We start from the raw sequence: 24,202 nt of genomic DNA, 5'->3' as shown, positions 1-24,202 counted from the left end.
AAATGTTATAGTGGACTCCAGAAAAAAATGAACTCATAAAACTGATGAGAGGCAGCATGGCCTAGTGAGGAAGTTCAAATCCTGCCACTGATACATACTGGCCGTGAGACTCTAAATAAGTAAACTGCTGAAATTCCCAGAGCTCCAGGGAAGTAACACTATCAGCAGAATAGCTGCCAATCCCCATGTGTAAAAGGAGTTTCCCTGCACCAAAAAATGGCAGGTCTGGACCAAAATGAAACCCCAAACCCATCCTATGTAAGCATCCTGGGAGAAGCCCTTTCTGTCTGGAGCCCAAGTATCACAGTGCTCCCATCTGGGTTCTCAGTGACCCAGCTAGCCCAGGTCCCCTCAGAGCAGAGAAGTTTCAGGGCTTTCATCCAGATTCCCAATTGACTAGCCTGCTAGTTCCATCCTGCCTTTATTACCCCGGCTGCCCCAGGAGGTTTACGTACCATACTGAGGGCGATGAAGGAAAAGACAGCCATGAGTGAGAACATGATGGTGGGGATAAGCATCACCACTGCAGCTCCCACATTGGTCCCAAAGAAAGTGATGGTTGCGATCCAGCCACTGAAAGATTTTGGAACCTCCATTAAAGACCCATCCCTTTGCTACAAGGGAGATTGCCCCATTGGCAGCAGTAAAAACCTTCATCCAAATGGCACTGGGAAAAACTACACCATTGCCACAGAAAGAAATCTATTCTCCAATCTCCCTCTCTGTCACATGGGTGTCTCAGACTTCCCAGATCATAATTTATGAGCACCATCAATATATTTAAAGCCCCTAAGTCTTCTCTGGCTAAACAAGTCTGGGAAGTACTTTTCCACCATCCCATATTTCACTTGCTTTCCCAAGTTCACCTGATTCTGCCTTTCCCCTCTGGAGGATGGCCCTGCCCGGAGCTAAGCCTCCAATGTGCCCAAGGGGCTCCCTTCCTCTCCCAGTCCTGGCCATACCATTCCCTCCTCCTCCCAGTGACCAACCAACCCCTCCTTCCCCAGTCCTTCCCTTCCATACCAGACTCCCCAGCCAGGAATCCCTACAGACTGAATGATGCTGATGACCAATTGAGCCAAGAAGGTGAAGAAGAAGGCCATGAAGTTAAATGAGCTGTCTGATCTGAAAGAGAAGGCAAAGCTGTGGTCATCCAATAGAGCTGCTATGGGCAGGGAAGGGTGAAGGAACTTCCCTGCTCTAAAAACTTTCCAATTCTTGCAACTCCAGCAAGTTTGTATAAACTAAAGACAGTTATAACTCCCTTAGGTCCAGGTGAGACAAATCTCACCCAGTGGGCCACACCACTTGGCCTTGGGTGCCAGGTCACTGGGTAGAGCTTCTGATGGGAGTTAAGCACTCTCTTCTTTTCATGATGCCACAGGAGGTGGGCTAGAGGGAGGGTTTAGAATAGATGACTACAGAAGTCTTTGCTCAAGGCTCTTCTATTCATAGTGGCCCTTAGATGCCACAGGTACCAAAAGCAGACTGGAAAAAATAGAAAGGGAGTCAGAAAACCTGGCCTTGAATCCTACCTCTTTTACTCATTACCACTGTGACCTTGGGTAAATCTCTGATCTCTTTGGTCTCAGTTTCCTTGACTTTATATTAAATGAGGGAGTTTAGCTAAATGTCTTTCAAAGATCCCTTCTGTCTTTAAATGTTTTGCATCTAAGACTTCAAACTCTCCAAACTCTTTCTCAGGTCAGAAATGAAAGACATTTTATGGGCTAGACCAGGGCAAAGCTAAACCATTCTCACTACTGCAAAGGGAGACTTGAACCACCCAATGCCTCTGCTGGAAAGGCAGTTGTTGTTCAGAGCCTCTCTGGGGCTGATACCTCTCTGCCTGCCTCAGAAGAACCTCTCAGGGAATCATTAGACCTTGTCTAAATATATGGGGCAAGAGATTCCAAGTCTTTTGAATGGGCAGTCTTGGAGAGAAGGGAAACAGAAGGAGTGGCAAGAGGAGGGCAAGGGAAAAGAGATACAGACAGACAGAGAGGGAGAGGCATGAGAGGGAGACAAGGATGGGGTGCTGAGATGGGAGGAAGGTTGGGCTCAGCAATGACCACTTACTTGAAGGCTTTGTAAATAGGCCGAAACCAGCAGACATAGGAGCAGGGGGTAAAGAGAATGAACCAGAGAAAGGCCAATCCAAAGTTAACAGCTCCACCGCCTCCAATCAGCCACGCCAAGCAGCCCACCAGGTTCATGGCCAATGTGATGCTGTTTACTGGAAACAGACAGGCATGCAGAGGCAGGCACACACACACACACACACACACACACACACACACACACACACACGCATGACAGAAATTGTTAAGAAGAAAGTTGAGACCTTAGGGTACCCATCATTCCTCAGCCCTGGGAAGATAGGGAGGAGGTGTCTGTACCTCAAGGACCTCCCTAAACAAGAAACAATAGCTCCCAAGCCCAGAAAGTCCATCTCCCAGTCCCCCAAACCTCTGGGACCTAGAAGTGACCAATGATCCACCCTACTGGCCTTAACTATTACTCCTCCCACACCCCTCCCAGTTTACTCCCAAACCAAGAAGCAATCATTCTCCCAATCTCCTCCACCCAGGGAATATCTAACCAGGAAGAGAAGTCATCAGACCCTCTGCTTGATTTCCTTAAAGATACAGTGCACACCTGCAATGGAAGGTCTCCAATATTTCCCAAAGCCAATAAATTCCCTATATTGAAATGAGATAGGATCTCTCAACAATTTAATTCAGTAGGTTCACCTCACCCCCCCACCCTTCATCCTAAGATCAACTTTCTGAACCAATAGGGACCCATGGAAGACTCCAGAATCAGATGGGAGGATAGGGGATAAAGAGAAAGGCTCAGACATAAAAAATTAAAGGTAGAAGGGCATTTAAAAAACCACCTAGTCCAGCCCTCTCATTCAAAAGACAAGGAAACAGAACTAATGAAGGGAAATGATTTGCCCATAGTGATACAGCACGTTAATGGCAGCTAAGATGGGAACTCGGGTTTTCTGTTTGTCAATCTGGTACATCTGGGCATCATGGGGCAAAGCAAGAACAGAGGCTTTACTCAGAACCTTCTGGAAACTGACCTTAAAATAAATGGTAGAAAGGACCAAATGAGGAATTCTTACAGTGATTTCCCCAACTGTCTTTTCCTGTCTCACCCAAAGGACAGCCTGGCACCCACCGGTAGACCTGTTATTTAAATAAGAAATCTTTTGGCCATTCTGGCTTGATTAATGATGATAACAACATGTATTATTTATATAATCCTTTCTAGTTTTCAAAGAGCAAAAAAGATATCAGATATCATTTGACCTTCCCAACATCCCAATAAGGTAGGGAAGAGAAGGTACTAAATAGTCTCCTTCAATTGAGTAGTTTGCCAAGGCACTCAGCCAATATATGGGCAAACCACCAGATTTTCTGAATTACGTGCCAACATTTCACTGCACCAACATTTAATTGTATATTGAGTGATTCAATCAAATTACTTTATAGTTAGAAAAAATAATATCAAAAATCAACTGGGGGGGGTGGTTAGGTGGCACAGTGGATAAAGCACCAGCCCTAGAGTCAGGAGTACCTGGGTTCAAATCTGATCTCAGACACGTAATAATTACCTAGCTGTGTGGCCTTGGGCAAGCCACTTAACCCCATTGCCTTGCAAAAAATTTAAAAAAAAATGGGGGTGGGAGAAGGGGAACCAGCACCACCAGATTTCAAATATTGGAATGAAACAGAAGTATCAAACCAGTTTGTTCCTGGTTAAGAACTAGATACTGGCTCTTCTCCCTTTGCTTCTTCTGTTCTCCCTCTCCCACTGCTTGACAATAGTAATATCATAGTTCGATAGAATTCAAAGGTTTACAAAGTACTTTCTTCACCACACCCCTGTGAGATTGGGTAGTACAGGAATTCTCATCCCCAGTTTAGAGATGGAGAAATTCTATGAGTGGTCACACAGCAAACAGATACTCAACTTGGGATTTGGACTGGGTGCTCAATAAAGATGACAATGAAAGAAAGGAAGGAAGAAAGAGGAGTCCAAGCCATGCTTTATAATGCCAGAGCCACTTCAATGCCATAGAGAATCATATTGGGTCAAGAGGACACCAAAATTTTCCTGAACAGATAGCTGGCTTTACCAGGTCTCAGTAGATAGAATATATATTTTATAAGGTAAGGGATATATTTACAGACATTAAATCTAGGCTTTGAGACAAAAGCTCTATGTAGTGAAAGACTCCCAACTTCAAGATGACTCTTTGCTAAATTGGGTCTTCATTGGTGAATCTAACCCCATTTTCATTTATCCCTAGGTGAAATAATCCTCCACATATGGCCACTGCCTTTATCATTAATCAGGTTTGAAACTGAGTCAACCTTCATTCACTTTCCCTATCCAGTCAGTTAACACATTTTATTTAATCTCTCCTATCCATAGTCCCCTTTTCTCTGCTCTCATGGTCCACACCCAAATTCAGGTTCTCAACATTTCTCACCTGAACTACGGAAATCCTTACATACACACACACACACACACACACAAACACACAAACACACACCAATTAGTTTTCTTCAGACCCACAGCCAGAGAAAAGGGGAAATGCCTAACCATGCTTATTATGCCTAATTTTTCAGCTCTATAAGCCTGAATTCTGCAATGAAAACTATCACATAGTAGAAGTATTTATCTGAGGAACATCCTTCTGGAAAAGTATTATCTTTGTCTTTAAATATATAATCCAATATGTTAAGAGTTAATGTTTCTGGTAAAAAGTTCAAGAGAGTTTGCAGTTGGAAATCTGATTAGTTTCTGAGTAAGTCTATAAGAATATCTGCCAATTGTTTCCAAGAGGGCAAAAATGCCTTCATGAATATTCAAGTTTGAAAAAAAATTCAGGTCACAAATGTCCCTGTGTTTTAATGGAAATTCAGTGGTTTTCTACATATTTTAATTAAAATGATAAGCAAGATAATTAGAAAATTGTAGGTTTTTTTGGATTTTAAAGTTTTGTGTTAATTATGCCTAAAAGGCTACATAAGTTTTGTGAATTTCAACATTTGGATATAAACTTGTCTAATTAAACAACTTTCCTTTATTTAAAAAAAGAACTGAAAGATACTGGAGTACTGGGTATAGTCAGTGCTTACTTCCGTCAGTTTGTTGACTAGCTGCTCTCCTCACCAGATGGGAAGATGGTTGACTTAGGAAGATGTCAATTTGATTATTTTTTTTTAATTCACTTTTTTATTGATTTATACGTTATTAAAATAGTCTTGTTGTAAGAGTAAACATAATCCCCTCTCCCCCCACCAATCTGATCCTAAATCTACTCAAATCTCCAATAATTCTTTGTTTTGCTTTAATAAGTAGGTAGCACTACCTCTAAGAATAAGGAAACATGAGCTGGTTAAAAACAATGCATATTACAAGAATTTAGAATAATAAGAATGGAAACAAAATGAGGGAGAAGTTGTCTAGACAGCAGGTATCACCAATGGTGGAATTAGTGATATGTGCCCATGAAATCGGGACCCTACAGCTATAGTATATTCATATTAATTCTCTCCCATAATAATTTTCTTCATAAAAATCTCATGGCATCCTTGTGAGAGAAGTTATTATTTTACTATTATATTAACAACCAATTTATTAAGGATTGAGGTTTTTTTTCTCCTTACTTCCTCATTCAGGGACCATTCCCTTTTTTTTTTTTTTTTAGATTTTTCAAGGCAATGGGGTTAAGTGGCTTGCCCAAGGCCACACGGCTAGGTAATTATTAAGTGTCTGAGACTGGATTTGAACTCAGGTACTCCTGACTCCAAGGCCGGTACTCTATCCACTATGCCACCTAGCCACCCCCAGGGACCATTCTTTAAAGGCGAGTTGATACATGAGAGTGACCTGATTCTTGGGAAACATACTCCTCCTCAATCTTGGGCTGGACTAAGTCAACTAGAAGACCTTACTTCTGTCTAATGTGCAAACAGAATCTAATCTAGGTAAATTCTTGCACCAGGGCAACAAGCCTTGTCCTAGCACTCCTCCATTAGAGTTTAGGGTAACCCAGTTCATGAAGGAGAAAATTGACGATCTAGGAAGAGATTTATACTTCTGTCCAGATTGCTGCAAATGACTGAGGCTCATGATTAATTCACATTCTCAGCAGGAAGAACTGAATACTTCAAGTCTACCTCCTCATTTAAGTATCTATCAATCAGGGTTGATATCTCAAGACAGGGTCATTCCCTTTCAAAAAAATATCTAAGGCATACAGTTTCTCCATTATGTAGTTTTGGGTACTGAAAGAACAACTGACCATCAATTTATTGATTATGAGCTAGCCCAATTAATATTTTATTAAGTACCGAGGAACTGTCTCTTAAGGTTTTCATTTGATACAACTGTTTTACATTTATGATTTTTAATTTAATCATTGATGTTCAGTTTGGAGTGTGTTATAAGAGGGATGTAGTATATCATATATGAATGAAAGGTGGGACTGGAAAGACAGGAAAAGCTAAAAGCTTTTAGAAAAACTTTTTATGACTAAGGTTAAAGAGGACAAAAAATGGAATCTTTTCCATGACTGTCATTAATTATCCTACAGCTAGAAATTAATCCCAAGATGTGTTAGAATTTTAAAATAATTACACTTTGCTTTAATTGAAATCATTGGAATTTTCTGGATGAGATAGAATCCCTTGGGGACATAAATTTGGTTTATTGATTGCCTATGATCTCACCTAGCTGTTGGGAAAAGAGCCCATGTAAACAAATCAACAAACTACTATGCAAGGCAAAAATGGTGGATGGCCTCTTCTGGAAATGCTAGAAATGTGTATCACATTTTCCAATCATTTTCAGATGGATGTTGATTCTGGAAAAGTTGGGGAAACATCAAGATGCAGTTATTATGCATAAATTGGTTATTTTTTAAAATCTCTTTAAATAATCACAAGTTGGCTATTTTAAAAACCCATGATCAAACTTATCTATGAGAAGTGAGGCTGTAACTTTTAGACAGAAGCTCAGTTAAACCTTTTATGGTTTTTTTTGGCTGAACCTTTTAATGATGTTACCACAATATCTCTCTTTCCCCTTTTAGAAAAAATTTCTCTCACCATTGAAGAAGAAATCCAAATGTATAATATGTTTCTGTCCCTAAATTCTTGAATCCATAAAGATTGGGATAGAGGGCTGGAAAAACTTTCTTATAAGAATTAACCTTTTCCTACTTATTGCATATACAAAATTGTTAGTGATCCCCTAAGATCACAGAAGGTTGTATGTAAAGCCCACTGAGAGAAAAGAGCAGATGAACTTTAGTCGAGGAATAGGTTCTCAGAGTCCTAAGATATGTGTGCATTCTCTCTCTCTCTCTCTCTCTCTCTCTCTCACTGATTGCAGATTTTCCAGATTTTTCTCTTCTGCACCATTCTTTTAGAGCAGGGGTAAGGAACCTATTTTTCTTTTTTTGCTAAGGACCATTTGGATATTTATAACATCATTCATCTGTTCTATTTGATCAAACATTTAATTAATTCACCCTTTAAAAACTATTTAATGAATTTTGAGTCCTGCCTGCAGTTGCTATGGCAGCACCAGACCAAACAATTTTGTGGGTCTTATAAACACTATTACTTGCTTAGAATCTTGATTAAGTAACTCTGACAGACTTCATCCAAAAATGCAGAGTGAAATATGTTTCCTCTACAGTACATGGTCATCTGCAAACCTGCCTTGATATGAGAGAGAAAGACAGAGAGATAGAGACAGAGAGAGCACATGCACATGCCTTGGGACTCTCAGAACCTATTCCTGGACTAAGGTTCATCTGCTCTTTTCCCTCAGTGGGCTCTATTCTACACACCACCTTCTGCGATCTTAGGGAATCACTGACATTTTTGTATATGCAACAAGGAGGAAAAGGCTAATTCTTATAAGAACATTTTTCCAACCCTCTATCCCATTCTTTATGGATTCAAGAATTTAGGGACATTGAAAATCCAGAAAACATTCATTTTTCAGGCCGCACTCCTAGAACAGCTATTTTCTTGTAAAATAGAAGTATTACTACTCAATCCTAATCTCTAAAGCCTGAGGCAGCTCCCAGAGCTCCTCTAAAGGGATTCCCTAAGGAGAAGGGAGACCCAAAGGGAGAAGAAGGGGGCTGGACACCTCCTCAGGAAGGAAAACCTCCTCTTCCTTCCACCAACAACTCAGAGAGAAAAAGGAATAAATCTAGCCTCTGCCCTCTGGCCCAAAGCATGGAAAGTAGAAACAAAGGTATAGAAAGGGAAACCTAGTGAGAAACAAAGGTAAGGTAGGAAAAATGACCCCAGAGAATAGTGCTCTACAGGTCACCAAGGCAGGGGGAGGGAAGGGATTACAAAACCCAAAATAGTACCTATGCATAAGGAGCTAACATTCAAATAGAGCATTCTATAGCACAGATAATGTTCTTAGAGTGAAAGGTAAAAAACATGTGGCAGCAGGGGAGATGGCAACAATCCTGGGTGGTTTTCCTGTGGAGTGGCTGAAAGTGGAGCAAACTAATTGGCTATGCCCCAGAATTCCAAAGCTGAGTGAACTGACTACTCCAGGATGAAGGGACCTGTTCTACACAATTTAGGTCTAGAGTGGCTATTTCATGCAGGGCAGATGATAAGCCCAGGGCTTCCTGAATGGGACATGAGGCATGGACTGCAGTTGGCAGGTTAGGTGAGTTACATTTGCTTATGTGATACTAAGCAGGGACCGGAATACAAACAAACGATGGGGTGGAAGCCTAAGGGACCTCAGAGACCAAACCTGTGCTTGGGTTAAGTCAGACAGAGACCCCCCCCCCAAGTATCCACAATCTCCTTCATTTCACCCCTCACCCCTCTTGTCCCAAGTCCATCCCAGCCTGCTCATACTTACACATCCAGAGATAATAGAGGCGCTTGGTCATGGTAAGGTGTTGAGGGGGAATCTCCGCCTCAAAGTCCTGATAGAAACATGGCTTCAGTGGGATGAACTTGGGCAGGGGCGGGAAATTGTTTACTTTCTCTGCAGCAGAAACATAAATCAAGTCAAGGTCGTGATCAAATGAGATAGTATATGGAAAGCACTTTGCAATTTTAAAGCATGATATAAATGCAAGCTATCCTTATTACTATAATATTAATGATAGCTAGAATTTATAGAACACCTGCTATGAGGCAGGCATAGAGCCAAGAGCTTTACAATATTATCTCATTTGATCCACACAACTCTGCATGGTAGTTACTAACTGAGGCAAACAGAGGTTTGGTGACTTGGTGATCACACAGCTAGTATCTGAGATCTGATTCCAAATCAAGTCTTCCTGACTCCAAACCAAGATGATCTATCCACTACCCCACTTAAATGAATATTTTTGACCAATTCAATTCAACAAGCAATTATTATGCCCTTATTGTAGGCAAAACATTGTGCTAGGCCCCTGGGAATATAAAACCAAAATGATGGGAAAAAAAAAGTCTGTGCCCTCATTCTGGGGGAGATACACAAATACATAAATATAAGATAACCAGAGGAAAGAGAAAGTATTATTCACTAGGGGCATGGAAGAAAGTATTATTCATTCATTTACTTGTTTATTTTCCCTTCTTTCTTCCAAACTATACCCTGTTGTCTTATTGAATGTTTATCATCTTCATTGATTAGCCAAGGTTGCACAGTGGACAGAGTGCTGGGTCTGGAGTCAGGATGACCCATCTTCCTCAGTTCCAATCCGATCTCAGACACTAACCAGCTGTGTAACCCTGGGCAAGTCACTTAACCCTATTTACCTCAGTTTTCTTGTCTGGAAAATGAGCTGGAGAAGGAAATGAGAAACCCACGAGGTCACAAAGAGTTGGATACTACTGACATGAAAGAACGTCTTCGGTACCAGCTAACATTGTTTTATCCTCTTTTTCCCTTCCCCATTTGAAGAAAGTTAAGGATTTTAAGAGGAAAATAATTAAAAATGCAACTACTAATAATAATTAACATTTATTTAGTAATACTTTATACTCATGAGACTCAACTGAGTCTCTTATCACTGTAAAAATAGCATTTTAAAAATGATATTGAAGCTAAGAGACTTGTCCATGATAACATTGCTAGGGAGTATTAGGCATGGGAATTTGATATCTCAACCATCTTTCCAACAGCCCATGTAAAGGCTTGAGGGAGTGGGGGGGGGGGGGCGACAGAAAGTGAGAAGAATACAATTAACTGGTCCCTTCCTACCCTCAACTCAACCATCCTCAATAGGACCCGGCTTATTGCCCCAATGAGGACCTTAGTATCTACATTGAGTAAGGATGACAAGACCTCTAGAGTAAGGCAGAAATATGCTGGAAGGTTGCCACTCTTTCTCTCCCAAGGGAATGACCTGAGATCAGGTTCAAAGCTGACCAGACCAAGCTGGTAGTAGTCAAACTGAGTTACATGGAAGACTAGGAAATCACCAAAATCTGTCTTCTGGAAAACATATTTAATTGAGGAATTGCTTGTTTCTTCTCAGTCTCAGAGGAAAGAAGAAGAAACAATGAACTGATGTTATGAGGAAATAGGTGTTGACTCAATATACCTGAAAGCTTCCTAACAATTACAGATATTCAAAAGTAAAAAGCACTTTGGAGATAGCAGTTTCCTAGACCTGGAGCTCTTCAGGTAGAAGGCTAGAAGCTACATCCTATAAAAGTTCAGGTAAGATTTAAATTAGACAATTTCTGACATATCTTCTAAGTCAGAGATTTTAAACCTCTACAATGTCCTTATTCCCTTTTCCTGCAATGGAGAGATCTGAGCCAAAGGTCCACAGGAACAGTAATGGGTCTTGACCAGTTATTTCATTAAGAAGCACCAGGTGAGACATTTACTCTACCAGTGCTGGCTGGCAACTCCTCTGCATAAATTAGTCTTGGACAGGTACCAAGAGCTTTCAAAAACTGACTTCTCTTGGGTCTTTTTTTTTAAGTTTTTATTTATTTAAGACAATGGGGTTAAGAGCGACTTGTCTAAGGTCTAGTGACTTGTCTAAGCTAGGCAATTATTAAGTGTCTAAGGCTGGATTTGAACTCAGGTCCTCCTAACTCCAGGGCTGGTGGTCTAGCCACTTTGCCACCGCTGCTTTCATCCCTTGAGTCTTAATACTGGTAAGGGTTAGAGGCAGAATCTGAACCCAGCCCTCCCTGGCTCCCCAGCCAACTCTGTACCCACTATGCTCTTCTGTCTTTTGAAGAGGAAACTTGGGACTCAGAACAAGTAAGCAAGCAAAACAAACATTCTCATCTAGGCAGCATAAACAGACAAGACCAAAGGATACATTTTTCTTTTCTTTTTTGAAAGAAAATTAATTTTTATTTATTGCTTCATTTATCAATTTATTTTGAATTTTGAGTTCCAAATTCTCCCTCCATCCATTGAAAGTCATGTACCTTTTATACATGTGACATCATGCAAAACATATTTATATTTTAACCATATTTCCAGAAAAAAATGTAAGAAAAAATAAAGTAAAAGTATGCTTCAGTCTGCACTCTGATTCATCAGTTCTCCCTCTGAAGTGGATAGCATTTTTCTCATGGTTCCTTTGGAATTGTCTGGATCAGAATAGCTATGTCTTTCACAGTTGGTCATGGTTACAATATTGCTGATATTATATACATGTTCTGCTGGCTTTGCTCACTTCATTTTGCATGAATTCATGTCCTCACAAGTTTTTATAAAGTCATCTGCTTGTCATTTCTTACACCACTAGTATTTCACCACAATCATATACTACAGTTTGTTCAGCCATTTCCCCTATCAAAATTGAAGTCCCTTTCAATTTCCAATTCTTTGACACCACAAAAAAAGAGCTGCTGCAAATTGTGTGTTTGTGTGTGTGTGCCAATGTGCTTGTGTGTGTGTGTGTGTGTGTGTGTGTGTGTGTATGTGTGTGTGTCCCCATATATCCTTTTCCCTTTTCTTTTATCTCTTTAGAATAGAAACAGACCTACTGGTAGTGTTACTGGGTATTCGTAGTTTTAAAGGCCTTTGGATATAATTCCAAATTGTTCTCCAGAATGACTGGATTCACAACTTCACAAACAATGCATTAATGCACTTAATTTTTCACATCCCCTTTGGCATTTTTCTTGTCCTGTTAACCAATCTGATATGAATAAAATGATACCTCAGAGTTGTTTTGATTTGCATTTCTCTAAATCAGGGATGGGGAACTTTTTTCTGCCAAGGGTCATTTTGATATTTATAACATCATTCACTGGTTATATTTGGTCAAACATTTAATTAATTTACCCCTAAAAAGCTACCAGACTTATTAATTTTCAAGTCCCCACTTGCAGTTGCCTTAAAAATTCTAGACCAAGACAGCCTGGAAATTCCCCCAGTCCTGCTAAACAATAATGACTTTAAAGCACTTTTTCATACAACTATTAATAGTTTTGATTTCTTCTATAGGAAAATGTTCATAACCTTTGATTATTTATCAATTGGGGAACAGCTCTTATTTTTATAAATTTGACTCAGTTCTCTATATATTTGTGAAATGAGGCCTTTATCGGAGAAACTTCTAACTTTCTTTCTAATTTTGGCTACCTTAGTTCTGGATTCAGATCTCTGCTCTGTTCTTTTTTACCCATGCCCAGAAATGAGTTATTGGGCAAGTCATTTAACCTTAATTTCTTCATCTAGAAAATGAAGGATTGATCTAAACAAATCCTAAATGCCCTTTTAGCTCTAACATCTCACAAACTGCAAGGAGGTTGAATTCCAACTAAAGAAGCATTTCCTAAAAATCAGTATGGTTCATCTTGGGCTTCCCGGTCATTGGAAGTGTTAGAGCAGCCCCAGAAAGGGCAGTTGAATATTATTGTATTGGGTGTGATATTTAAAGTTCCTTTCAGAGCTAAGATTCTGATTCTATCTTTAAATAGAATGTCAGGACTCTGGCCAATCTACACACTACTTACTTTCTGTTGCCCAAACATCATCCCTTTTCCATCCTCAGGATTCCTCCTTACCTGCCATTGTGACACCAGCCCTTGACACCCAGGTGCAGCCAAGGACCTATCCACGTCTTCTCTGTCCTAAGCTGAAAGACAGAACAAAGAGGCAAGGTAGGATCAGAGCATAATATGACTATTCTTTTCTTCCCCTTCAACTCTCCTTCTAGGGAATACTACCTGTACTAGAGCCCAGGTACCCAGAACCCTGGACTCCCTCCCTGAGCACTCTTGGAAGAAAGGTGTCTAAGAGATTAACACTGATAAGATCTTGACTCCAACACTAATGTCCTCCATCCTCATGGGAGAGAAGCCAGGTTACAGGCAAAGGACCTACAGATTAGTGATCCACACACTCAGATTAGAGTGTAAATTCAAGTCAGAGTGGGGCTAACTCCCACAAGTGTCATTTTACAAGTCTTGCCCAATTTTCCCACTCTCCACATAGGAAACTGAGTCAAATTTATAGAAATAAGAGTCAGTCCTCAATTGATAAGTCAAAGAATATGAAAACAAGTTTTCCTTTTCCACAGAATCATGTACAACTTCATATTCCATCAACCTGAGCATTCTAAGTACCCAACCCTTTCAACCCAGTGCTGTCTTCCAAAGATATTGAATTTTAAAAACCAGAAGATCTCAGTTCAAATCTAGTTTTTAAAATCTTATTTACTATTTTATTTTTTCCCAATTACATGTAAAAAATTTTTAACATTCTTTTTTCCCCAAATTTTTAGTCCCAAATTCTCTTCCTCCCTTCCCTTCTCCAATTGAGAAGCTAAGCAATTTGTCATAGGTTATCATGCATATCATGCAAAACACATGTCCATGTAAGTCACTCTGAAAGTAAACACGGACAAAAAAAACCAAACACCCAAAAACAAGAATAATCATCTTTGATTTGCATTGAGACTCCATCTGTTCTCTTTCTGGACATGGACAGCATCTTTCATCCTTTGTCCTACAGAACTATATTGGATCATTGTATTGCCAAGACTAAGTTATTCAAGGTAAATCATCATACAATATTATTGTTACTGTGTACAACGTTCTACTAGTTCTCCTCATTTCAGTTTATCTTTGTTCATGTAAATCTTTCAATGTTTTTCTGAGCATCCTGTTCATCATTTCTTAAAGCACACTAGTATTCCATCACAATCTATATACAGTAACTTTTCATCCATTACCCCTATTGATGGACAGTCCCTCAATTTTCAATTCTTTGCCACCATTAAAAGAGCTGCTATAAATATTTTTATATCCACAGATTCTTTTCCTTTTTGTTTTTTATCTCTGTAAAATACAGACAATATGATATAATAGTGGTATTACTTGTCAAAGGGTATGCATGGTATTATACCTCTTTGGCTTATAGCTTAATTGATCTGATGGTTGAATCAGTAGTATACAATAGTGCACTAGTATTTTAATTTTTCCACATCACCTCCAAGATTTGTCATTTCCCTTTTTTGCTGTCTGTCATTAGCCAATCTGACATGTATGAGGTAATACCTCAGAGTTGTTTTAATTTGCATTTCTCTCATCAATGGTGATTTAGAGCATTTTTTCATATGATTATTGATAGCTTTACTTTATCTGAAAACTTCTTTTACATATCCTCTGACTATCAGTTGAGGACTGGCTCTTATTTCTACAAATTTGACTCAGTTTTCTGTTTGAGAAATAAAATCTTTATCAGAGAAACTCACTGTAAAAATAATGATTTCCAATCATGTAGTTCTCTCCATTTTATTTTCCCCATTTATCCTATTTTCTGACTCTTTTTTACCCTATCCATTCTCAAAAGTGTTTTACTTCTACCTCCCTCAAGCAGCCCTCCCTTTTATCAGTTCTCCTTCCCTTCCTACTTCCCTGTACAGTAAAATGGATTTCTACATTCAATAGAGTATGTATATTATCCTTCTGAGTCAATTCCAATGAGAATAAGGTTCACCCCTCCCTGCTTTTCCCATTTTCCTCTCCACTGTAAAATCTCTTTTAGACATCATTTATGTCAGATAATTTATTCCATTCTACCTCTCCTTTTACCCTTCTCCCACTGCATTCTTCTTTCTCAGTCCTTAATTTTATTTCTTTTAGATAATCATACCATCACATTCAACTCACACCTCTGCTTTCTATCTCTGTATACTCCTTCACACTGTACTAATAATGAGAAAGTTTTTAGGAGTTATAAATAACATTTCCCATGTAGGAATATAAATAGCTTAACCTTATCGAATTCCTTATGATTTCTCTTTCCTGTTTACTTTTTTTTATGCTTCTTCTGCATCCTGCATTTGAAAATCAAATTTTCTATTCAGTTCTGGTCTTTTCATCAGGAATGCTATTTCTTCCTCCATTTTTGTCTTTTGAAGGATTACACTCAATTTTACTGGTAGGTGATTCTTGGTTGTAAGCCTAGCTTCTTTGCCCTCCAAAATATCATATTCCAAGTATATCCAATCTTTTTAGTGTAGAAGCTGCTAAATTTTCCATTATCCTGACTGCAGTTCCATGATATTTAAATCGTTTCTTTCTACTTGCTTGCAGTATTTTCTTCTTTATCTAGGAGATCTGGAACTTGGCAATAATATTCCTGGGAATTTTCATTTTGGGATCTTTTTTAGGAGGTGATCAGTGACTTCTTTTAATTCCTATTTTATCTTTTAGTTCTAAAATATCAGGGCAGTTTTCCTGAATAATTTCTTGAAAGATGATGTCTAGAATCTTTTTTTTGATCATGACTTTCAAGTAGTTCAATAATTCTTAAATTATCTCTCCTGGATCTATTTTCCAGGTCACTTGTTTTTTCAATGAGAAATTTTCATATTTTCTTCTATTTTTTCATTCTTTTGATTTTGTTTGAATATTTCTCAATGTTTCATGAAGTCATTAGTTTCCACTTGTCCAATTCTATCGTTTTTTTTTTTGTTTTGTTTTGTTTTTAGGTTTTGGCAAGGCAAATGGGGTTAAGTGGCTTGCCCAAGGCCATACAGCTAGGTAATTATTAAGTGTCTGAGGCCAGATTTGAACCCAGGTACTCCTGACTCCAGGGCTGGTGCTTTATCCACTGTGCAACCTAGCCACCCTCAATTCTATCTTTTAAGGAATTATTTTTCTTCAGTCAGTTTTTGTACCTTTTCCATTTGGTCAATTTGCCTTCTTAAAGAGTTCTTGGGGCAGCTAGGTGGCCCAGCGGATAGAGCACCAGCCCCTGGAGTCAGTTCAAAACTAGCCTCAGACACTTAATAATTACCTAGCCGTGTGGCCTTGGGCAAGCCACTTAACCCCACTGCCTTGTGAAAACCTAAAAAAATAAATAAAGAGTTCTTTTCACTGAATTTTTTATATCCTTTTCCATTTCACCAATTCTGCTTCTAAAGGCAGTTCTCTCTTCAGTGGATGTTATTCTTTTATCATTTAACCTATTCTGGGTTTTTTCATGCTTTTTGGTACCTCCTTTATCAAGCTGTTGATTCTTTTTTATTTTTTTTTGCATCATTCTAATTTCTCTTCCTAATTTTTCCTCAATCTCTCTTACTTGATTTTTAAAATTCTTCTTAAGCTCTTCCTTGGTTTGAAATCAATTGATACTTTTCTTTGAAGCATTGGATCCAAGAATCTTAATTTTGTTTTCTTTTCATCTTCCTTGTCACTATAAGTAACTTTCTATGGCCAGAATTTTTTTCCTACTGTTTGCTCATTTTCCAGTCTATTTTGTGGCTTTTAACTCTATGCTAAGTTGGGGTTCTGCTTCCCAAGTGGAAGGGGCACTGTTCCAAGCTTCAGGTTTTTCATGCAGCTCTTTTCAGAGGTAATTCTGGGACCTGTAAGTTTTCAGTTCTTCCAAGATGGTATGATCTAAGGAAAGGTCTATTTACTATTTTTTTGTTCTGTGCACTGATTTGTGGGCAACCACAGTACTCTTTTCAATCCTGAAATTGTTACCACGGTCCCTGCTCTGCTCTAGCTGAAAGTTCTATTGTGCTAGTGCTCCTCCTCACACTGGGGCTAAGAGCCAGGACTGTGACCCAGATCCAAGTATAGGCAATGCAACAGAATTCTGCCCCTGGTGTCTGTAAAGGGACGTCTATGAATCTCTTTCTGACTCATTGTCTGATTTCCTTACCATCTGTGGGCTGAAAGATCTGGAAGGTCTGGAAATTACCACTGTTGCAACTCCAAGTAAGGTACCATTTTCTGACCCCAGTGTGCTGGCCCAGCCTGTACTGGACTATACTCCTCTATCAACCTCATGCAAAAGACCATTTCTGTTGACCTTCAATATTGCCTTGAGCTGGAACATTGTTTCACTCCATTTTTTGGACTCTTCCCCTCTAGAATTTGTTTAGAGTTATTATTTTAAAATATTTGGAGGAGTTTGGGAAAGAGATCAGGTGAGTCCCTTGCCTTTACTGTCATTTTGGTTCCATCTTCCCAAATCAAAGTTTTAACCTTGAGACATGACTTGAGACATGTTCTTTTCTCTTTCTAGGCTTCAGTTTCCTCACTTGAAAAAAAGAAATTTCCATAATAGTCTTGTTGGCAAAAAAAAGGAGGAAAGGGAGGAAGGAAGGATTGAAGAAAGGAAGGAGGGGAGGGAGGAGGGAGAAAGGGAGAAAGGGGAGGAAGGGAGGAGGGAGGGAGCAAGGAAGGAAAAAAATTATGCTTCAATCTGTACTCAAAGTTCATCAGTTCTCTCTCTAGAATAGAGAGCATTTTTCATCATGGGTCCTCTGGAATTGTCTTGGATCTTTGTATCGATTAGAATTATTAAGACTTTCACAGTTGACCAAAATTACAATTTTGTTGTCACTGTGCACAATGTTTACTTTTTTTTGGGGGGGGGGTTTGCAAGGCAGTGGGGTTAAGTGGCTTGTCCAAGGCCACACAGCTAGGTAATTATTAAGTGTCTGAGACCAGATTTGAACCCAGGTACTCCTGACTCCAGGGCCCATGCTTTATCCACTGTGCCACCTAGCCACCCCCTATTTTTAGGGTGGTTTTTTTTGCAAGGCAACTGGGGTTAAGTGCCTTGCCCAAGGCCACACAGCTAGGTAATTATTAAATGTCTGAGACTGGATTTGAACCCAGGTACTCCTGACTCCAGGGCTAGTACTTTATCTACTGCACCACCTAGCCATCCCTTCAATGTTTACTTTTTAATGGGAAGGTTGGCCTAGATGATTCCAAAGGTCTTATAATTCCATTAATCAAGAACCCACATTGTCATAAGGAAGGGCAGGGGGAATCTCTCATACAGAAGAGTCACACTTATGGCCAAGGTTGTAAGTTTGGTGCCTTTCTAGTAGGAAAATTCTGGTCTCCCCATGTCAGACTGACCAAACTCCAGACTGGACCCTAATCCCTAATACTCACTCACTAAGATTGAACCCTGGCATTGCCCACATAAGAACCTGGTTGTTGGTATCAGAACCTGGTTACTGATACCACCTAACCTTGCATACACTGACCCCTACATCTTGGTTCTCAAACTATGATCATAGACTGATATCCTAAATTTCCAGACAAAACTGCAGACTGACCTCTAATCCTGACCAGAAGGACCTCTTGATCCAAGTGAAACTTTCTGCTAAACCTGGACAAAAACTAACCTAGTTCTGGTTACAGAACAACCTCATAAACCTGTCCATGAGCAAGTCTACCTCTGAAGACTGATTCCTAACCCTAATCCCAGACCAATTTGGCAGCTAAGAAGTTTCTCCCAGTAATCATAAGAAGAAAGGGGTTAAAGAATATAAGTAATGACTTCTCTCTACCCCTGGATATATAACAAAAATAACATCTTTTTGTATTAAGAACAGCATACAGAAAAATATAACTCAGTAAAGGCACAAGAGGGGGAATTAGATGATGGATGGATGGACAGAAAGATAACATTTATTTAGTTCTTATTACATACTAGACACTTTGCTAAATACTAGAAAATAAATTTTTAAAAAGTCAGTCTCTATATTCACAACATGACTAATATGTTTAACATGATTGCACATATATAACCTATATCAGATTGCTTGCTGTCTTGGCAATGAGGGAGGGAAGGGACGGAAGAGAAAAATTTAGAACTCAAAATCTTAAAAAAACTATCTTTACATGTAATTTAAAAAAATACTATTGAGTGAGAAAAAGAAAAGAAAAGAAAAGAAAGGGAGCCAAAGGGCATCAATCAGGAAATTAGGGCCCCAGAACATAGGTTTCTCAGGGCAACATTTTCTAGGAATAGCTATACAGCAGACAAGAAAACCAGGTAAAAGTAAGATGAAGCATTCCTAAAATGGTAGTCCTGGCAAGGGTTACCAATCAAAAAAAAAAAAAGCCTCAGAGAGATGGTCTCTGGGAATGCAGTACAGGTGAGGAGAAGGAAAAGACTTTCAAAGTCCAGGCATGAGTAACACAAGAATCCAGGATCTATTCCCATGTACTGTTTTACTTGGCTTCTGTGGGTCTTTTCATCTACAAAATGGCAGTAGAGTGGGAGAACTTAAGGAAGGGGGAAATAGCAATCTGAACTTCCTGAAGTATATGAAAAGAAATGTATAACCATCTTTTAGCAACATTATATGGTCTTGTTAATTATTAACAACAAATCTAATCCTCCCTTGATTTGGAGCATAGATTTAGAGCTGAAAGGAACCTGAGAAGGCAGCTAATCTAACTCTTTCATTTTGCAGATAAGGTGCATTGCACATAAAGAGTGCTTAAGGAATGTCATTTCCATTTTTTTTTCATTTCTTTCATCACCAACTTCATCTCTTGTTACTTCCAGAAATGACCGTTCTATCCTAGACAGACCATTCTACACAATAGCTCTTAACATGACTTCTGTATACCTCTGATCATGTCACATTGCTTACTGATTTAAACCTATATTAAATGCCTACTTTATAAAGACATGAATACATAAGATACAGTATTTACTGTGCTCACCATAACTGGAATGCCCTTCCCAACCCCTTTTCTCTGCTGTACAAATCCCACTAATCTTTCAAGGACCACCTCAAAATCCACCCCACTGCCCTTTTAGAAGCCAGTCCAGAACACCCTGTAGACTATACTGATTTCTTCCTACTTGTCTAGACACTCATTTGCTACTTACAGAATCAGAGAATTTCAAGCTGGAAAGAAACTTAAAGATTTCTTCCAATGCCTTCAGACCATCTTGGATTCTCTTCCCTGACCTTGTCTCCCCAACAATTTCCCCTAAACTCTGGCTTATACCACTTTACTTCCTACTACCTAGCACAGAGTAAGATGCTTGATAAATGATATGTTGATGACAATGAGGACCCATCTCCCACCAAGCTGCAATAATAATGCCTTTTCTAATTCTCTCAACAAATCACTAATCAATGTTCATTATAGTCTTCAAAACTGAGCTTAAACAATTCCTTCCAGCATGTCTTCTAAGATTAATTCTACCCCTAAACTGCTCCCCTCCAAATTCCTACAAAACTTCATACAAGCATCTCAATAATCCATTTCCATTTATATTTCCTTGAGATACTACTAGGAGAGGAACAGAAGAAGAGGGAACAGAAGGGCTAGAATTATCTTTTCCTAAGCAGAAGAAAAGAAACCTACAGACACATATAAATTACATTTGTAGAGATTTTTATAAATTCAAAGTGTTTACATGTCAGGGGTTGATGAGAAATTTCCCTTATCAACTTGAAAAACATACATTGTGGAGAGTTTTTGTCTAGAATTCAGATTCTTTCTTTCTTAGGGTGAATTGATTGACTATTGGGGAACAGAGCCACCCCTTTACAAAAGGGAGACAGCTGAAGAGTTGTGTTCTTTTGGCATGTTCCACCTGTTCTGAGCACTAATCTAATTGGCCGTCTCCCTTTAGCCCCAAAGGTTGTTGCCTCTTGGCCTGAGAGGTAGCATCAGCTGGTGAAGAAGTGAGTTTCTAGATCCTAAGTAGCTACACCTAGCCCTAGAAGAACATGGAAGCTGCATGTGTTCTCAATTGTATTTTGACTACATGGTTGACTGAGGGGAGTTCTGGAATATAACGTTTTAGAAAGAAAAAAGGGAATTACTGAGTTGTATCAGCATCCCGTTGGGCTGGGGTGGGGGAGGGGAGAACGCTCACACACATATATATTCCCCTCAGTTGAATTGCAACAAGGGATTAAGGCCATGATGTGAGGATCAAAAGACCTGGTCTTCCAATATTACTCTAGGTTATTTGGATTTCATTGTTGAATCACTTTTCAATTATATCTCCTTGTGATTACTGGGAGATGCTTCTTAGCTGCCAAATTGGTTTGGGACAAGGGTTAGGAATCAGTTTGACCCAATTGGGGTTTTCTTGACAGAGATACTAGAATAGTTTTGCCATTTCCTTCTCCAGCTCATTTTACAGACGAGGAAGCAGAGACAAATGGGGTGAAGTGACTTGCCCAAGGCCACACAGCTGTGTCTGAGGCCACATTTGAACTCAGGAGCTGAGTTTTCCTGACTCCAGACCCAGCACTCATTCCACTATGGCGCCACCTAGCAGCTCCCAAGTTATTCAGATGGTGAAAGGTAAATAGGAAGAGTTACCTCTGTGTTGGACTTAAAGTTCAGTGAATAGGTCAAATAATAGTTCCCAAAACACTAGTCCAATCTTAGGTTTGTTTGAGCTCAGGAAAGAAGAGAAGTCTGGTATACCCAAAATAACTGAATTGGAAAGAACCTTAGAATTCACCTAACTCAACCTGGACCTGAACAGGAATCCCCTTCCTACCTTACTCAGTAAGTAGCCCTCCAACCTTTTCTTAAAACTTTTTTTGACTTGACTCTCCTGAGAAAGAATACTACTTTCTTTTTTTATATCTTAACGGTATTTTTCCCAATTACATATAACAATAGTTTTCAATATTCATTTTTGTAAAATTCTCTCCCTCCTTCCCTTCCCACCCCTCTTCCCTTGGCAGTATGCAATCTGATATAGGTTATACATTCATAATCATAAAGAACACTACTTTCTTAGACAGCCCACGGTTCTTATCATTAGGAAGGTTTTTCCTATACATCAAGTATTAATCTGGATCTTCTCTTGTTTAGTCAAATTGCAATTGGAGTACTGCAATTCTGGTTCTCAGAAAGGGCATTTTTAAGCTAGAACATGAGCAGGGGAGGGCAACCATAAAGGTGAATGAACTTAAAAGCATATCATATGAGAATGGAGTAAAAAAAGTTGAGAGCTATTTTGTCTGAAGCAAAATTAGAGCAGAGGAATGGGATAGGAAGAGTTATGGTTTACAACAACAGTAGGAGTAAGAATTTAGACTTAGCTTGTTATGCTTAACCTAAAGAACACACCTAGGGTCAGCATGAAGCAGATTTCAGTCAAGGTAAGAATTTCCTACCAATCAACGATCCTAACATGGAATGAGCTGCTACACATAGAAGTGATTTCCATTGCCGGAGGTCTTCAGTCAGAGCCTGAGTGTTCACTTGTTGAGGATAATATAGGCAGGATTTCTGCTCAGGCATGCTGAGCCAGGTGGCCTCTGAGGTCCCTGGCAATTCTGAGACTCGGTGATTCTACGTAGCTTTTGATACTGTTAGTCACAGAGCTCTGAGAAAATGTCTTCTGGGACATCATCGTGGGGAAATGGAGCTGTGATACAGAGAAAAGAGCCCTGTCCTGGGAATCAGGAGACCTGGATTCTCTTTCTAGCTGTGCTATTTACTAAGTCTATGACCTTGGGAAAATGTCTTCCCCTCACTGAGCTTTAGTTTGCTCCTCTGTGAAATGAGGGTATTGGACTAGATGGTCTCTAAGGTGCTTCTGAGCTCTGCTCCTTAAATAGAGGAAAGGGTCCTAGGAGTAGGGAAGATGTTTCCCAAAGTCATGAGAGATTAGAAAGCCATAGGAAAGAATTAACTTACAACAACAGTGCCTATAGCAGCTCTCTCCAAAGAGGTCGAATCACTTTTTATCCATTACCTCGTCCACTCCCCGCATTCCCATGAAATAGTGATGGAAGCTGCCATTGTCCAGGGTAAGCCTGGGCACGGGAGAGTGGAAGCAGGATGCTTAGACTCCCCAGTAAGAAAAAACGACTAGGAGTCCCGAGTCTCATGTGGGAAGGCTCAGAGCTGGCCAGGCATGCACTCCTCCCTTTTATAACCAAATCCCAAAGAATGCTGGGCCTTGCCGAGGTCTGCCTGAGTCTCCCTATGCAATTCACCCCATACCCCAACTCGGGAGTCACTCCCTTCTCCCCCAGCCCCAAACACCCACCTAAAGCAGGGAAACTATATACCTAATTCCGCAGCCCTTAGAAAACAGGGGTCTTTCTTTCCTCCCACCTTGTCCATCACGGTGATCGCTGGCTACCTTCCTGCTAGTGTGTCCCGTCATCCCATCTAGCCGGTGACCTCCCTAAGGAGTCAGAGGACTTAGAGCTGGAAGACACCCGACGCTCGGCCTAGGCTAATCCCCTCGTTTTACAGATAAAGACACTGGGGCTCCACGCGATTAGGCCACTTGCCCAAGGTCACACAGGTAATAACAAACCGAGCCAGGACGGGGGGCCAGGCCCCGGCTTCCCTGCCCGAGCTCCGCGGCGGCCCCCGCCTCCGCCTCCCCGGGGCTGCCCAGCCCGGGGCCGGACCCCAGAGCAGTTACATTGTAAACCTTTCTGGAAAGACTGCGCGGGGCCCCGCGGCCGGGGCGCCCTCCGGCCCACGCAGGCCGGGCCCGAGCTGCCTCCCCCGCGCGTGCTCCGCGGGGAGGCCCGAGCCGGGCTCCCCGGGGCCGCAGGGGCCGAGGGGCGCGGGGCGCGGGGCCGGGGCGCGGGGCGCGGGGCGCGGGGCGCGGGGCGCGGGGCCGGGGCGCGGGGCGCGGGGCGCGGGGCGCGGGGCCGGGGCGCGGGGCGCGGGGCCGAGGCACCCCGACGCGGGGCGCGGGGCCGGGGCGCGGGGCGCGGGGCCGAGGCACCCCGACGCGGGGCCGGGGCGCGGGGCTCGGGCTGCTCGTGCATTAGATGCGTCCGGGTGGTGCCCCGGCTCCAAAGCCGGCCCGCGGGGCCCGCCGGACGCCCCCTCCCCCCCTCCGCCCCCCGGGCAGGGGCTGTCAGGCCCGGGGGCACGCGCGCAGGAACAGGGGGGGTTTGTAGGGAGAAGGCGCGGGGGGCCTG

The 24,202-nt window shown here is 40.9% G+C and overlaps 1 protein-coding gene across 1 annotated transcript in view; it reads right to left on the bottom strand.

The window, feature by feature from the left end:
- Positions 1-24,202, bottom strand: part of SCAMP5 (secretory carrier membrane protein 5) — a 35,809-nt gene that overhangs the window by 5,369 nt on the left and 6,238 nt on the right. Inside the window, exons 2-6 of the mRNA XM_074232736.1 lie at positions 13,056-13,126; positions 8,935-9,063; positions 2,080-2,236; positions 1,024-1,125; positions 456-573 (exon numbers count right to left, since the gene is read on the bottom strand). Coding sequence (XP_074088837.1) covers positions 456-573; positions 1,024-1,125; positions 2,080-2,236; positions 8,935-9,063; positions 13,056-13,062 — 513 coding nt within the window. The 5' untranslated portion in view covers positions 13,063-13,126. The remainder of the gene's footprint in view (positions 1-455; positions 574-1,023; positions 1,126-2,079; positions 2,237-8,934; positions 9,064-13,055; positions 13,127-24,202) is intronic.

The sequence above is a fragment of the Macrotis lagotis genome, chromosome 4, assembly GCF_037893015.1.
Source record: "Macrotis lagotis isolate mMagLag1 chromosome 4, bilby.v1.9.chrom.fasta, whole genome shotgun sequence".
Taxonomy (NCBI): domain Eukaryota; kingdom Metazoa; phylum Chordata; class Mammalia; order Peramelemorphia; family Peramelidae; genus Macrotis; species Macrotis lagotis.
Note: the sequence above shows the minus strand (reverse complement) of the source record. Positions and strands in the feature narration are given on the sequence as shown.